The following is an 18,182-nucleotide window of genomic DNA, read 5'->3' on the forward strand; positions in this document are numbered from 1 at the left end:
TATTGCAGACCCCTGACTTGACTTGAGTGGGAAATGAAATCATCAGCTGCTGTGCGCAGTGCGCTCTTGTTTGCACGTGAGAAAAGGTGTTTTTGGGGAAACGCCAGACCCCTGATTCGTCAAATTTTATTTAGGAAGTGTAGTGGAGTAAAAGTTGCCTGAAATATAAAAACTCAAGTACAGATACATAATATTTTGAATTAGCATTTATTTCTATATTTTCAGTTTTCATTTTATTTTTTGTTAAAACAAGTTTTTATTTTAGTGTCTGTTTAACTGTACTTTTTCTTTATGTCCAGTTTTAGTGTATCAGCTTATTTCAGTTTTTTGCCAAGGCAACATTTATTGTATTTTATTTCAGCTTCATTTCAAGTAACACAAATGTTTAAAAGTTTTAGTCGTAGTTTTACACCATGGTTACACCGGCTCCAACTTCCTGTTTCAACAGGAAAGACTCCACCACATGAAATGACAATGAATACATGCACTCATCATGGCAATTCATCTTTTACTTAATTGAAACAATTAGTTCATTTATTTGAAGTCTTTAACAAGGCATTCATTTTAATAATCTAAATAACCTACATTTGTCAACTGAACATAAAAGAGTAGAATACTTATTTTGAGTGTAGACTTGATTTAACTTTTAACTCAGAAAATAGTCTTATTTAAAGAACTGCCAACCACATTCATCTTAGCAGACGGTCTGTGTACTGCTCTAAAAGGAATTATTCCAGACTTATGGCTCTGAAATGTTTCCTGATACCTGCACACTATTTAGAATGCTGTTCAGCTAGTGTATATTGCATTTATACACATTTACCAACAAACTAGAATTTCCATCAGCGCTGCTGCAGTGTGCAACGGGATCTGGAGGACATGTCTGGAATCAGTAAACGCCTACAGATCCACACAGACTCTCTCTCTCTCTCTCTCTGCCCCTGCCTCAGTTGATGACTCATCCTTCTGAATCACCCAAATAGTTATGTTGCTATTTTAAGTCTCATTTATGGGTTTGGGTGCAGAAACTCCCTCAGTTTTTTTCTTCTTCTTCTTTCTCTGGTTTGATGTTGTTTTAGCAGACTCTCATGACCCCTCTTACGTAGATGGCAGTCAGTTTTTTATGTTTTCACATATTGACTGAGTTTAAAGGGTTTTTTATGGTGCCTTCTTGTGTCATTTGCAGAATAATTTTTTTTTGTTCACTAAGGTAAGCATCATTGTTATTATTAATAATAGTTTAAGTTGCGTTTAACATCCTGCACCATTGGGGCTACAGACTTGAATGATTACCAAAATCATGCCACTTAAGATGTGCTATTACTTTTCCAAAACATCAGACCTAAAATTTTCACTTGTGGGCAATAAAATGGGGGGGGGGGGTCCATTTACTTGCACTAAAGAGGAGACCTGATACATTGCGAGAGACCAGAATATCAAAGAGACACACAGTAGTTACATTGGTGCCATGACCCGGATGGGAGTGAGGTTTAGGAGGGTGAGTGTAACGGAGACCAGCTGGTAAGAGCTACACAGGCAAATCACACTCCCCTAATCTCAAGGGGTGCACTTGCAACTAACATTAGAGGCTGCAGTCTTTAGCATCCCTGTTAGTGTGCCCGCCTCCCACGCCAGCAGCCCAGGTTCGCATCCCGTTCAGAGCAGGGTGGTTAGGACAGGCAGGGTTACACATAGAGTGGTGAGCTCTTTTGACTGAGGCCAGTAAGTAATAACCAGAAGACCACATAAAAATCCTAGCAAGCACCCAGAACATCCTAGCATATTGTTTTCTTTTTGTGTTTTTAAATGTAGTTCATCTTGTAATTTTGTAATTTTAGAATGTGTGTAAGTGTCTAAATACGGTACCTTTAAATTCATTCAGTTCTCCCAGCAGGGTCTCTCTCTCTCTCTCTCTCTCACACACACACACACACACTGATGCACCTCAATTGATTTCAAATTACAGTTACTTTTAGGTCTTTTTTTTTACCGTTTTACTGAGCAAAATATAATACTTTTATTTTTATTTTTAATATATGACCCAAGAGCATGATTTATAAAGCCATCTACAGTAGGACAGACCATGACCAGATTTCTGGATTTAAAAATCCAGAAAAAAAGTGTATTTCTAATTCAGATGTCAATATATCATTAACATTTCAAGTGTATGATAAAAAAATAAAATAAAATAAGAAGTTCTTTACAAATAGTTTATCCATTTGAGGTCATCTCAGCATTTCCCCAATGGCTTCTCAGCTAGTGTGCAGTGTGTTGCTGTGTGTTGAGGGTTGTAGGTTCCTGGTCCGTTGCTTATATCTCAGCTTCTTACACATGAGCTTTGTTCCAAACCGTGCTGAGATGTTGAATCTACTGCATACATCAGCAGCTGTCTTCTAAGGGATCAAATTTACTGAAACGGAATCTGATAAGTGTCTGATTTGGAATGTGCTACATAGACAACAGCGCTTAGATTCTGTGAATAGTGCCGTTATTACATTACATTGGGTAATATTACAAATAATATATAAGTGTAGCTCACTAGCTTTTGGAACAAAGCTATTACACTGGGGAAAAAGGTGCGAAGACTGTTTTCAGTCAGAAATATCTAGTAAATCTCAAAACGCAAAAGTAACATACTGAATTAAATGTGAAATTTTTAAATAGAACAACTAAAATGCAATTTTCTTGTAAAAAAAAAAAAAATACCCCAGTTACAACTTTTGGGCAATCATTTTTGATAGTGTATGTGAAACACTGAATATTGAGATAAGCATATCTGTGTCGCACACACACATACTGTACATGCATATTTTCTCCAGTACACGGAGACTTATACATTTTCTCGAGTTAATGTTTTGGTCTAGAAGATAAGTTTTAAAATGTATCATTTTTTCTTTCTGCGAGGCTAAAAACAGTCAAGGGGGTTAAATTGTCTTTCGTATCACTGTCACTCTGTTAAAATATGTCAGACCCAGTCAGGTTGTCAAAAGGATTGTCAAAAACATACTGAGAAGTGTTTGAATCTGTAACATTTTTTTTCCTGAACTTTTGATAGAGAGTTCAAGAAAACAGCATTTATTTAAAACATAATTATTTTGTAACAGTATTTATGCTTTTTGTTTTTGATCAACTTAATGAATCCTTGCTGAATAAAAGCATTAATTTCTTAGAAAAGAAATCTTACTTGACACTATACTGTTAAATGGTAATGGGTTCAAACACTCGGAACACTCATACTGATCAAATGTATATCCTGAATGCACTGTAAGTCACTTTAGATTAAAAATAATAATAAAATAAAAATAAAAACTTCTGGCAAATGAATAAATGTGCATTTAGAAAATCAGGAAGGATGAAAGATAGACAGATATCAGTAAGTAAGAGAGAAGTTAGTGAGATAACAGCAGGAATGTATTCCATTAAAATTAGCTTTCATGTTATTAATTTCTTTTCTGCAGGTTAAATGTGATTTCATTGTATGGTGGCTGTTTTGCATACTACTCAGAGATAGTTACCATGGGAAACACAGGATAGTCTGAATATGGATGTATATGTTTAACCATGCTTATCCTGGAAGGAAAGTTATATAACAGATCCAACTATATTTGTATCTATGTACTGCAATGTGGTTGCAAGTGTGTTTCAAGTGGTTGCTAAAGCATTTCAAGATTTTTAGGGTGCTCTGCATGGCTGCAGAAATCAAGAGAAAAGAAATGTGGTGTAAAAATAAATTTCACTCAGAAAATGACTAGTAAGTTTTACAATTAATTACAAGAAATGGCAAGTAACATTGAATCAAATGTTGTTCTTAAATATTGTTCTTATAAAACATACTACTGTGATATTTGTTACATTATAACTTTGAAAAACAATTTTTTACATTGTGGGTTCTTTGATATGGCTTTAGATAGGAATAGTGATGCTGGCATTATCAAACACCACTTATGATTATGTGCCTGGCTGCACAGCCTGAAGTGAAGTGAATGAGGTGTGTCATATGATCAGATGTGTTGATGCGTAGACAGGTTTGGCTTGGTGTGACTGTCGAGCGGGTGAAGGTGAGAGCGTGGAATCTAATGAAGGCCTGTAATCTGCTCTGATGCATTTCTGGGAGGTTAGAACTCATTCCCAGGGCTCACAGTGCCGCTGTTGGTGATTCTCTGTTATTGTGTTGCCATGCCTCCAGAGTTACCATGACAATGCATTTGATGAGATAACAGTCCTGGATTTTGACAGAGTTACACTTCTCTACACACACACACACACACACACACAAAATAACATAGTGCTTGTATATACAGTGTAGTAGACAGATTGATTGTGAACTGCCCTTGAGTTTTCAAAGGGCTCATTCTAAACACAATTAGTAGTAGTAGTAGTAGTTGAATAATAAATGTAATAATAACTTTGTTTTTAATAACTTTTTTCTGATATAATATGTGTAATGTGTAAAGTATCCTTGAGTTTTGGAAAAGCACTATATAAACAGTAATTAATATTACATTATTTTTACTTCTGCTGTTATTAATAGTAGAATAATAATATACTTTTTATTAATTAATTTGAGTGTAAAGTTTTTAAAGGATCCCTGAGTTTCGTAAATAATAATGTGCCTCATAAATAATAATAATTATTATTATTACTTTTTATGAATTAATCTGACTAATCGTAAACTATCTTTAAGTTTTAGATAGGCCTTACATAAAAAGCATGTATAGTAGTATTGTTTTGTTGTTTATAAAATGCAAAATAATATTAATAATAATATAGAAAAAAAGTTTTTTATAGACCTATTTTCTGCATTAGCATACATTTTTGATTGTTTGATTGATTAATTTTTTTCTCTCTCTCTGTTCACACAATCATTGTCACATCAGCAGAAAAGTCATAAAGTGACAGAGAAGGGTTGATTAAAAATTATCAGCCTTTTGCCAGAGATAAAAATTTAGGAATTTCTGCACATATGTTCAGTAAGTCTGGTAACACTTTATTTTAAGGTCCAATTGTGACTATTAATAGTTGCTTATTAGCATGCGTATTACTAGCATATTGGCTGTTTATTAGTACTCATAAAACACATATTAATGCTTTATTCTGCATGACCATATTCTAGATTCCTTTACCCTACTCCATAGCCCAACATCTACCTTATAAACTAATTATAAGCAACAATTTAGGAGTTTGTTTAGGGAATCCTCTTATTTAATAGTGAATATGTGTTCCCTATTCTAAAGTGTTACCATTAGTCTCCTTACATAGGAAAGCTTTTGCTGAAGTGCTGCTTACTGCTCATGTACACCGCTGTATGTTTTTAGTGAAGGAAAGTCTCCTAGATTCATTTCTCTCAGGTCTCACCATTCATAATCCACATCTTATGACTTGGGAAAAATGGGCTGCTTGCTGTAAGAGAGACAGTCAAACACAGCAACCCCTTTCTTTCATCTCAGCACAAAACAACTGGGTCGGCTCCATGCAGGGCAGCCAGAGGCCATAGAGAGACAGAGAGATGTCTGGGAGAAAGCAGGACAAATGAAAAAAAAAAGTGTCAAGGATGGAGGGAGAGAGTGTAAGCGTGAGGTAATGGCGAAATCACATCAGCAGCTATTGTACTTCTGAACACTCTGCTCAAGCGTGGAAAGAGACCTGCCGCCCCATTGATCTAACCTATTTACTGCACTGTGTGTGTGTGTTTTAGAGTAAGTGTGGTTTGTTTGAGTCTAAGTGGACCATCGTCTTGGCTTTCTAAACCTTGTGAGTCTCCGTTGGCCAAAGCTTTTGAAATAACAGGACAGAACCCACTCAGAATAAATCACACGTCTGTTCAATTAATCACCAGATATTTGGTAGAGATTAGCAGCAAATATCAGTATAATATTAAATATTAAAATAATATAAAATATCAATTTGGTTTTTTTTTTAATCTGCATATTAGACTTCTATGGCTTTAAGTGTGCTCTCATTTCAAAATCTCATACCATCTGTGGCATATGGACAGTCCATTTAATGCATAGTGCTGTTCATTTAAAATAGGAGCATATTTTACTAAAGCGTTTAGCACATTAGACTGTTGAGTATGAGGGTGAGTGTGATTGGTTAAAGGCTGCAATATGCTGCAATCATTGATCATGTCACCAAATTACCACAATGAAGCTTTGAGACTCTGAAGACCTTTGTATCAAGGTTTTACAGAGAGTCATTTTTGCTTCCTAAGTATGTGATTTGCCATTGAAGTCATTGTCTGCTGGCTGGTTATTTCTCCCAAGGTGACTTGATTCTCCTGTATGCTGTTGCTCTATTCTTAGGCAGGAGTGTTTGTCAGGTTACTCTTAATTTTTCTGACAGCCTTTTTATCTCACTATGAGTTCAGTGAGGCACTGTCTTGTTGTATGTGTGTGTGAGATTGTCTTCATTTGGCCACTGTATTGGAATAAATGGTCTAGTTTTTCATTTAGCTATCTGGAATGGATGTGACTTAGCTGTGCTCTACAAACTTTTAATCTCATTTCCGGATCCTGTCTGTATATGGCCATTCATATGACACAAACAACTGCATTAACATATCCCATTCCTGAAGAGATAATAGACTGATTCATATACAGTCTGTGTTTATGTAGTTTGTCATTTGACAGATGATTGCTGCGTATAGCCCTCAGAGATCTCTCTGTCTTTCTTTTTTTCTCTCACTCCTCTTCCTGTAAGAATGACAAATGTTTGCATTATTCTTACTCTGGACAAAGATGGCAGGGACCCGTGTAATCACCTGCGCACACATGCACTTGTTCATATGTTTATTATATATTTGTGCAGTTATTTATGAGTAAAGATTATGCATTATGTGTAAATCAGATCAGATTTTCGTGTATATTTAAATAACTTGCTGTCACTGACAGCACATTGTATTATAATAATATTTTTAATCAGATATTTATTTATATATATATATCGTTTTTTTATATAAATATGTTTTTATAAATTAGTTGTATAAATTTGATCATTTATAATTAGGTTTATAGTGTATTTATATTAGAATGTATAATTTTTATTCATATCATTTTTTATATATATTTTTATGTATTTATATGATCCATAAAGTTTGTTATATAAAATGTATATAATTTTGTATAGTGTATTATATGTAAATTAAATTAAATTAAGGTATAATATAATGTATAATTATAGATATAATCAAGAAACACGCCTTTGCAATGCCAATTATTCATGAACTTTCAAGAAAATTGTAACATTTTTAGTAGAAACCATTAGTCGCTATTACTTGTGGAAAACCCAAAGCAATGCTAGGATGTGCTGGTTGGTTGCAAGGACATTGATAATGGTTAGTACAGTAGAATGTTGAGGGTGGTTTCATACTCGTTCAAGTCAAAAAGTGCAAGCTTACAGACATATTTTAAATGTTTTTGGTTCAGTCTGTGTTCAAATCCCTGTAGGCAATAATAATACCAGTGCTTATATGTGTGCTTATATATCACCCTCTTTCTCTCTCCTGTGAATTTGATCTGTGCATCCTTCCTTGCCTTCAAGTCATTAAAATGCTAATGTATGCTTTAACTTCTCAGTTCTGTGGTGACAGAGTAGGACACTGAGTCAGTAGATGTAACTCTCGCTTCTCTCTCTCTCTCTCTCTCTCTCTCTCTCTCCCTGTCTCTCTTCTTTCTTTTGAAATGTAGTCAATTACCAATATACTGTAATGTAATTATTAATCACATTAGTCTGAGTGAAGCGACTAAAGTGTGAGCATAGCAGGCAGATTTAGACTTAGTTATGGAATTGTGAATTAAGAACTGTTGTGTTAAAAGAGCTCAGTTATTTTTTAAAGCAAGTTTTCCTGTTTGCTATCAACATCTATTGTTGTAATTTGATTTGTATAATTTATAATTTACAGTTTTTCTATTCTGTAATTTAGCATAAATTATTTGTCATTTATTTATTTATGATTTATGTAATTATATTTATTTTTATATGTATATAAATTAAATTTAAATGTATGCATTTAGCAGACACTTTTATCCAAAGAGACTTACATTGCATTCAGGCTAAAAAATTTTCCTAACATCTGTTCCCTGGGATTCAAACCCCCAACCTTGCTCTACCACTTCAGCTACAGGAACACTAGGTCAAACTTCCTTCATACTTTTTGGTTAATAATATAATGTATGATATAATAAGTTTTTCATGACCATTTTTCATCATCTCTCTCTGATCCTTTGTCTTTTGTCAGAAGTACAGCAAGTCATATGCAACATGAGGTAATAACGTTGGGTAGCATACCACATTTTACGTGTATTATTAGTTTTAACTGTATCTTTAAGTATACGTATATATCCAGCTTTCACCTTTTTACCTACTGTAAACATCACCAAAAATGTAGTATAAATGTATGCAGTTGTACATATAATATTCAGCTTTCATTCTTTTTTAGGCTGAAAGAAAGTTGAGTTTTACATTATGTTTTCATAGTACACTGAACCTGTTTATTTCAGAGCTTTAATTTATTATAATATGACTAAATACACACATGACAGCCGCAGAATGTCACATGAAGAGAGGACTGAAGAAGAGCAGACATGTACAGAGGGAATACTAGAGTGTGATACAGGAAGGAATGGAGAAAGGGGACGGAAGAAAAAGACAGAGGAAATATGCATAAGTAATCAGACCAGAGCAAGTGGGTCAATGAGTTTATTAAGAAAGGGGAGAGAGAGAGGAAGACGTTGAATTCGATAACACTGAGAGCAACGTGTAATTCAATAACCGCCGTAACACAATTTCTAATGTATCAAGGAAAGAAATGCGTGTGTTTGACTGTTTGTTCTTGCCAGAAAATGTTTGTAAGATTCATTATTTGTAAGATTCTCGGGGTGTTTTTGTGTATGAATGTGAATGTGTGTATACGTGTGTCAGCAGATTGGACTTCTGTAGGGAAGCAACGCATTGATTTCCAAGCCCAAAGTCCAATCACATAAATCTAGTCTGGCTTGAGACACCAGCCCTATTAGCCAGAACCTCAGACTGGATTAACGAGACTACATTCTCTCTCACACACACACACAAATATACAGTTGACCTTGCCTGTGCATTTAATTAAGATTGTCTGCATTTTTGCACATAAACAAACACCCACATTTTCACAGAAGGCTGATTAGAGACATGTGATCGGCTCTGAAATGCATTGCAAATATGATTAACGGCACTTAAAATGAAAAATATAGTTGTTATGATGATTAATGCCAATTTGTGTCATTTTTGTCTTTCAGAGACGAGAGAGGACCGAAACAAGAGGCTGTTCAGACATTACACTGTGGGCTCCTATGACAACTTTACCTCATATAGGTAATGTTTTACAGTATGCGTGCATGCATAAATAATTATATAGGCATTTTGGTCATCAATAGTTCAAGCTTAACCTGTGAAGTCTGTTATTTGAAGGATCGAGTCTCTACTGCCATCTATAGGATATAGATTGTGAACACACATTACGTCATGTTTTTGTTTTTTGCCACTCATATTTGCTTTTAATTTAAACACACGTTTAGTCCTCATTTCACGTTTGAATGCATGCAACATATTTCTTTTCAGTTTGTTTTAGAGTGCAAAATAAATGGTTAAGTACTCGATTCCCTTGAGAACAGAGAACTATATTAAATTCTACAGCTGAGTGTAATAAAAAACAGTCAGTGCATGCTATTAAAGAAGAGGTCACGTTTTACATCATGCACAATGTTACAGTGTAATAGGATATGCAAAGCTATTTGTGAATAATATCTACTGTGTTTCAAGGGACGATCAAATTAGGTGATATGAATGCAGTTTATTCTGTCTCACCAATAAATATGAGGAACAAGATATGATGTCATATGCATTAATATAATAAATAATAAAATAAATGTATTTTCTATATTTTATACATCATTTTATAATATTATTTTATCCATTTACTTTATTCAAAGTCAATACATTTTGGTATCTACTACAATTTCTCACAACATTGCACAAACAGCTTCTCATTTCTTTCTTTTATACTAAAAAAGTAGTAAAGGTTTGTATATTGTGAACTTATATTGTTGCAAAACTGCCTAAATGATTTGATTTACACCCAAGAAGTCTTTCCACTGTACAAAGTTGCAGGTCGGAGTTGTAAAAAAAAAAAAATCATTGTGTTAGAGTTCTATGAAGCTATAGACCTTGATCAGACTAGTGCATATTTAATTTTGAAGGTTCTACTAGTATATTAGACCGCAACACATAAGCTAGTTTTTGTTGCTGTTATTGTAATTCCGTTGATTCTGCATGTGTAATATATTTCACAAGTGTTTTCGAAATTAAAGACTGATGTGGGACACAGGAGGAGATAGGATGAGTTGTGGAATAGAGTAAGAGAGAGAGAGAGAACCAGAGAGGATTAATTACTGGAGTCTCTCTGTCAAACTGATACTCCTCACTTCATACGTCTTCTCTTGCCAGGCTGCTCAACAACAGCAAACAGGCCTAGAACAGCCGCCTAAAGAACTGCACCCAGTCAAATCAGTTACCTTCTGAAATGAACTTGAAACACACAAGACAAATGGTGTTAAAATCATAAGATAAGAATAAATGACCATCACTTTACTGAAATCCTCTGTGAGATGCGTTTAAGCCAACAGTGATTAAACTGTTGGAAGTTGCAGAGATGGCGATTCAACTGTGAACTCCAAATTCATTTTAAGCTTAAAGTTTTAGGTTTAAAGTCAAATTAAGTGTAAAGCCTACTATTCAATTTAAAATGTAAACATTAGTATATGAGTATGCCAAACTGTGTTCAGGTAATATGAGAAGCCTGTATTTCCTCAGCGACCAGCACAGATCAACTCTAGGCATGACGAAGCGAATATCGTCCTCTTTAGGAAGGCCAGACAAAGTAGTTTTGTCACACACAGCATCTCCACAACACGGCGGCACGGTACAGCAACAACAATACTACAACGAGAATCAAAGTTGTGCCTTCTTTCTTTGCGTGAACATTTGGGTGGCATTATGCAAATCTTCTTTTTTTAAAGAATTTTATAAAGAATATCTCTTTGGATTGGAGACTTTAGTCTTTGCAACTTTACAGATCTTATTTATGCAACAGGGGCCTGTAACACTCCAAAGAGAAATGAAAAATGTCAATCTCATCATATTACCCCTTTAAACCATAAATGTTAGCATGTGAGTATGCCAAACTGTATTCCGCTAAGTCTGTTCATTCAGAAAAGTTAGCGAACATTGACCTAGCTCTGAAAAGCTAATGCTGTCAAATGTGTGCTGTCAACTCCATCTTCACTCTCCTCCCAAGTATTCATTATATGTGAATGTTGCTGTACAGAGGTGTATCTTCATTGACATGGGAAAAAGTGGAGCTAACATACTCATGCATGTTCCCCTCGGCTCAGGAGATCATTTTGGGGAGTCCTGTGCACTACAATAACAAGAAGTCAGCGCTACAGGAAACCTTTTTCCTGAAGTCTAATGGCCATTATACTCATTTTCACACTTGATTCTCTTATCATTAGGCACTAAATTAGCTGAACTTGGCTGTGAGGGCTTTTGTAAGTTTATAACAAATATTTGAAATGTTTAATGCTTTTATATAATTGAAATATTACATAAAGCATGAACCTACCCAGACATGTACACACACACACAAACACATATATATTGTGGTGGGAGGAGCAAACAACAGACACAGTGGGTGAGGCATCATGCCTCAGAGAGGCTTTTATTTAACAGAAAATAAAACAAAATTATTATTCCAAAATGGAGAATAAAGAATCCAAAGGGGAAGGAGTGTCCATAATAAACGGGGGGGTGGGGGGGTTGTCCTTGTTAATAAATGTGGTGTACTTGTTGTGGTGGGATTCGTGAAGGAGGGGCAGTGTTTAGAAAGGAGGGGTCCAGGTAAGGGGCGGAGTCCGGCGGCCGCATGCACTCCTCTCTGTGGTCCGGGGCATGAGAGGTGGTGCCTACATTACAGTGGCTCATCTTCCTTGGCCCACAGCACTTGAGGGGATTATCAGTCCTCTCACACACCCACTGCTGTCAGGAACCTGGTGCTGGGCAATCAAAAAGATGGGGTGTCGATGATAATTAGCGGGGGGCAGCCGTTCTATTACTTAATAATATATGTATATATATATATATATATATATATATATATATATATATATATTAGGGGTGTAACGGTACGCAAAAATCACGGTTCGGTACGTACCTCGGTTTTAAAGTCACAGTTCGGTTCATTTTCGGTATTTTCGGAAAAAAATGCAAACATTAAACTGCAGGTTGTTTATTACTATAAACATTTTTTAACAATTTGTTTACATAAAATATAAAATTAAAAAGATGTTGTAGTTTTTAGTAGGGCCGGGACTTTAACGCGTTAATTGAGATTAATTAATTACACAAAAAATAACGCGTTAACTAACATTAATTAATTACAGAAAAAAATTCTCGCATTTTTATAATTTATTTTTGCACCACGGAACGTTTCTCACTGGATGAGTTTCGGCAGACCGATTATACTGGAGCACCAACTAGCGTTAGCATATCACCGCAGCACATCGAGCCTCAAGTATCACCTCAACGCAAAACATATAGCAGCTAGCGTGGACTTTACACATTATGTTGAACTATGTATTATTGTGTTGGTGCAACTGGCAGTTTATGTTGAACTCTTTATTGTTTTGGCCAAGGTTATTGAGAGTTGGACTTAGTATGTTATGGCCTCTGAAGCAACAGAGAGATGTTTTCTAATAGTCAGTGTTCCCAATGTTCTGAATGTAATTGACAGTATTTTGTTTTACTTAAAAAAAACTATTTACAGAAGGTTCCAGCACCTATAAGCTTCCTGAATTTCTGAAATGTAATATTTCTAAATTGTTTCTAAATATGCTATTGCTACACTTCAAGGCAAAAATTGCACTGGTCTGCTAGACTTGGTTGAACAAAAATAAACAATATTTTGTTGCTTAAGCTTATGTATTCAGCCACTATTCAATGGTACACTATAAATCCATGTGAAAAAAAAATTACTTCTCACTGTTCTCAGATCAAATATTCATCTGCGATTAAAATACGATTAATTTCGATTAATTACAAAGCCTCTAATTAATTAGATACATTTTTTAATCGAGTCCCGGCCCTAGTTTTTAGACCTGCTCAGATTTCATTATTGCGTTGGCATTTATTAAGAACATAGCATTTGGTGTTGAGACCAAATAATTCAGTTTTATTCTAGTCCGTCCATAACACCTTTTTCCGTGTGTCCTCAGAATCTTCAAGGTATGTTTTGGCAAAGTTCAGTTATGACTGCATGTGGCCTTTTTTTGAGGAGTGGCTTTTTTCTTGCAACCCTCCCGTACAAGACACACTTTTGGAGAATGTTTTGTGATTTTGTCACATGCACACAATGACCACTCTTTGACATAAATTCCTGCAACTGCTTCAGAGTTGCTGCAGGCTTCTTGGTCGCCTCTCTGATCAGTCTCTTCCTGGCTTTTTCATCCAGTTTTCATCCATTTTTCATCAGTCTGGAGTGATATTCTGATCCAGGGACGGTCTGTGCTGTACCAAATACATTTCAATTCTTAATAATAGACTTCCCTGTGCTTTTAGGCATTGATAAAGCCTTTGAAATGTCTTTGTATTCATCTCCACAACTTTATCTGGAGATATTTTGACAGTGCTTCAACATCCATAGTTCATTGTTTGCTTAAGTTGCACTACCACGTACTGAAATGCTCCAGGAAATCTGTTTTCATGCTGAGCTAATCAAAATGTGCACTGCTGATCACAGATGAAAGTCAAATGGCCTTGTTGTGCCATTGAGAAGGTGATTAGCTACACCTGATTGAGTTTACAAGTCAATTTTAGGAGTGGGGTGATCTTTTTCCAACTCATTGATCGGGTGTTTTTTTTTTATTTTTTATGGTATGTTGATGTTATATCTTTCACTTGGATGGTATAAGTTGCGGGTAAATACAGCTGGGTAATACAAAAACTGTGTCTATCTTAATTTCAGACTGCAAGTGTTTACTTGTACATTTATTAAATAGATAATGGGAAATGCAACCCAAATATTCCACTGTCCCAGTTTAATGCAGCTTTTTCATAAACAAAACCACAGCAAATGAAAGTTCCAGACGCCCGACCCTACACTGATGTTATCACAGCCGTGACTGCTGTTCTGTAGGACAGAGCATTTCGTTAACCCGAGGCGCTAACGACACCGAATCATCTGTAATTTATCTAATTGATTCTCCACTGCTTAATTAGATTCATCACTCCTAATGCATCAGTGATGAAGACCCTCAGGGTACGATGAAGAAAGAGAGGGAGAGAGATGAGCTTTCTTCTTATAGTTTGATGACACAGACACCAGTCGTTGCTCTGGTCTCATGTGATCACATAGACAGCTTTTAGTCATTTTGTGATAATTATTCTGCAATCAGCACACAAGCAGCTGTTCACAAGGACTTTAATATGCTCTGTTTATGAAACAGATTTTTAGATGGTATTGGGCGTTGTTATAAATGAGGTGATGTGTTTTGTGTTTTCATATATCATTCACCTGATTTAGAATTTAAATCCTTAAAACGTGTAAAAAAAAAAAAATTCAGATATCTGGAGTAATAAAAAGAGAAAAAACATTCATTCTAACATGTTCACAATGAATGAAATATTCAGTAGTCTGATTTCTGTTCAAGTAATGTATGCAAATTGGTGCATATTAAATTGCATAATGCCTCTTTTGCAAGTACAAACGTAACATTTCAGAAAACTTGTTATACAGAACAGTTATCTTAATGCACAGCGATTAATCATCTGTGAAAAGTACAATGAAATCTGTCAATTACATTTTTTTTTTTTACCCTTTTCATCTGTAGTGTGTTGCCTTAAGCATGAGAAGCCCAGTTGTTTTATTTAGAAGCGTCTGCCACGTAATGCAAATGTAGAACAGTTAATCATAGCAGTGAGGTTAGTGATGTGATATTTGTATGTCTAGAGCACTGTTTGTATGTGTGTGTTGGAGGGGGGCTGATGGTGTCTACAGGCGGGTTACTGTGGCTCACATGAGTAAGGAAGAACAGATTTGTCCCTGCTGTTCGCACTGATGATAACTATCTCAATGCATCCAGACAGATGGACCATGTATGTGTGTTAGGGGGAAGAGACCACCATAGAAAAAGATCCTTTGTGTGTCTCTGTCTCACTTTCTTTTTTGTCAGTGCTCATCCCATCCCTTTATCATTGATGGGCTGCACTTTAAGGCATAAATGCAGGGTTAAAACTGTCCTCTTACATTTCTGGCTTTTAAAGGATGTTTTTTGTCTCTCTGCTGCATTCGGATTTGGACACGGCCCTCGTTTTTCTTTTCTTTCATTTAAAAGCATGAGAGGCTGGATATTAGCATTTGGTCCAATCTCCTAATGCAGTTAAAGAGGCTGCGCTGGAGTCAAACAGAAGGACAGGAGCTTCCACCTGAGCTTTTTCATAGCGTCCACACTCTCACAGCCACTGCTTTTAACCTGATTGGCTCATCAGCGGAGCAGGACAGGGATCAGGGAGAGTAGCTGTGTGGGGGTACGTCCGGTGGTCCAGGCGTGAAGTGCCCGGCCGTGGTGGTCCTGATACAGGCATGGTGCTGGAATCTGACCTCACTGTCCTGCTCTCTCTTATGCTCAGTGATTACATCATCGAGGAGAAGAACGCTGTGCTCCAGAAGAAAGAGAATGAGGGATTCGGCTTCGTCTTGCGGGGAGCGAAAGGTAAGCCATGACTGAGTTCATGGCCTCAGTTTGCTCTTACAGTCAGAGTTGCAGCTTCTTTCACAAAACTGGGTTACAGTACACACTGTTTTTGGGAATTGATTGGCTTGTGAAAACTGACTAATCCGAATAGAGCCAAACTTGAATGCAATTTTACTTCTATCAAGTTTAAATAGTTTTGGTTATGGATTAATATTATCCAACAGCACATCTACATTTGAAATAATGAAATAATCACATAATAGTCGAAACTCATTGCATATCAGTAGTGCAAGAGTGTGTGTGCTTTACACATGCAGTTCAGTGACGGCATAAATTTAGAGATAAGGGAATAAGTGAACTTCATTACTTACAGTGTTATTAGACAGTTTGTAAGTTGTGTGTGTGTGTGTGTGTGTGTGTGTGTGTGTGTGTGTGTGTGTGTCTATGTGTGTGTGTGTGTGTGTGTGTGTTAGTGCCCAGAATCTGGGGTGGCACCATCCTGTGTAGGAGTTATGAATTACTAATGCCATCTGTTACCCACATGGTGCATTAATATCTCTTACTAATATGTGTGTCCAGCAGTCTCTTTATTGCTTTCATAATTCCTATACTATGACTTCCTCAAAGATTAAGAGCAAAACACTTACAGATCTATTTAGGCATATGTTTATATAATAGAATGGCTCATCAAGGGACCATGAAATATTTGACTGTTACTTTATCCCAGCAGAATTATGCATAAGCAAGCCATTCACTGACTCCTCAACGAGTCTAATCACCAACAATGTGATATTGCATGTGTTTCTCTGTGTTTGTGTAGCGGAAACACCCATTGAAGAGTTTACACCCACACCTGCCTTTCCTGCACTCCAGTACCTGGAGTCTGTGGATGTTGAGGGCGTGGCCTGGAAGGCGGGGCTTAGACTGGTGACTTCCTCATTGAGGTATAGGATTGGTTTTATATACCATATCTTTCTGTGTCTATTCATCAAGTTTCCACATTTTCAGCACATAAAAAATGCATTAATATTTGTTGCAGCTGTGTAATGACCTTGTAGGACTGAGTGTAGTATGAGATGCTGGGAATGTACCAGTGGGATGAAAAAACTTATGACTTCTCTGATTTTTTTTCTCTCAGGTAAATAGTGTTAACGTGGTAAAAGTGGGACACAAGCAGGTGGTGTCACTCATCCGGCAGGGTGGGAATAACCTCTTTGATGAAGGTGGTGTCAGTCACACGCAAGCCAGAGTCTGAGGAGTCAGTCAGGAAGAAGGGTAAGTTTGTTCATGTCAAACAGAACTGTTCTGTCCTAGATAATAACGCTGCTCTATGTTATGTTATATATTATTATTATTATATTTTGTTTATTTATATTTTCCTTAATTTAATTACATTTTGATTTTATTAATTTGAAAATAAATAATTTTATTTTATATATATATATATATATATATAATTATATATATATATATATATACTATATATATATTATATATATATATATATATATATATTTATGATATTTATATATAATAAAATGTTTAATAAAATGTTTTTTAAAATGTCTTTTTCGGGCAGCATTTCTGTGTGTACAGATCTAATTTAAATTTTGGTTTTCAACATAGCATTTAAAATACAAAACCATTCTTTTTTTTCATCATGGTTAAAAAACAAAAAAACGAATGGGCGCAAAAGTACACGAACCGAAAATGCAAGTATTAATTTTTATTTGATTTAATTTAATTTTAATGGGTTTTTCCAGCCAATCAGGGTATACAGGGTATGTAACTTAGAAACAAGGTCTGCCGTTTAATACATTGCATGATTATAGTTCATATGTGGTGTGTAGTTGAGTTATAGGGAATGTGCTGACTGCTGGTTTTGTTTGTTTATTGTGGGCGGGGCTACTGCAGTCACACTGAAGAGCTCTTAAAGGCATTGGTTGCTGGGAAACCAGTCTTTGATGCTCTATACTGTATGTGATGATCAGACTTTGAGAGATTTCTCTCATAGTCTCAAACATGAGGAAAAGAAATGCTGCAAGAATGAATCAAGAAGTGAGTGTAATGATCATAGCCGATTGTGACGGTAATGCCTGGGTTTGTCAGAGGAGAAAATGTCAGGAGCATTAACTAAATGGCAGGGTTGCTTGTCACCAGGAATTGTGATAACTAAACAGACTGAAGGGGTTTTCTGTGCAGCCTTTCCACATACACACATTTGTGCGTTCCTACTGTACACCCACTCAATCGATTAGCAGCTCAGTGAGTGCCGATAGAGTTATTAAACTATAGAAAAACCTCAAATCCCAAAAGAAGTAATCTATTCAGTATCCATGTAAACTATCAACTCCCACACAGTATCTGAACCCTTCACTGACCTGTGTTTGCCTTTAGTGG

At 35.9% G+C, this 18,182-nt stretch overlaps 1 protein-coding gene across 1 annotated transcript in view; it reads left to right on the forward strand.

The window, feature by feature from the left end:
* LOC113079599 (SH3 and multiple ankyrin repeat domains protein 3-like) overlaps positions 1-17,037 on the forward strand; it is a 47,388-nt gene extending 30,351 nt beyond the window's left edge. Inside the window, exons 4-8 of the mRNA XM_026251843.1 lie at positions 9,273-9,348; positions 15,718-15,800; positions 16,603-16,726; positions 16,822-16,825; positions 16,921-17,037. Coding sequence (XP_026107628.1) covers positions 9,273-9,348; positions 15,718-15,800; positions 16,603-16,726; positions 16,822-16,825; positions 16,921-17,037 — 404 coding nt within the window. The remainder of the gene's footprint in view (positions 1-9,272; positions 9,349-15,717; positions 15,801-16,602; positions 16,727-16,821; positions 16,826-16,920) is intronic.
* The last annotated feature ends 1,145 nt before the right edge of the window (positions 17,038-18,182 follow it).

This window comes from Carassius auratus, unplaced genomic scaffold, assembly GCF_003368295.1.
Source record: "Carassius auratus strain Wakin unplaced genomic scaffold, ASM336829v1 scaf_tig00028675, whole genome shotgun sequence".
Lineage (NCBI taxonomy): Eukaryota > Metazoa > Chordata > Actinopteri > Cypriniformes > Cyprinidae > Carassius > Carassius auratus.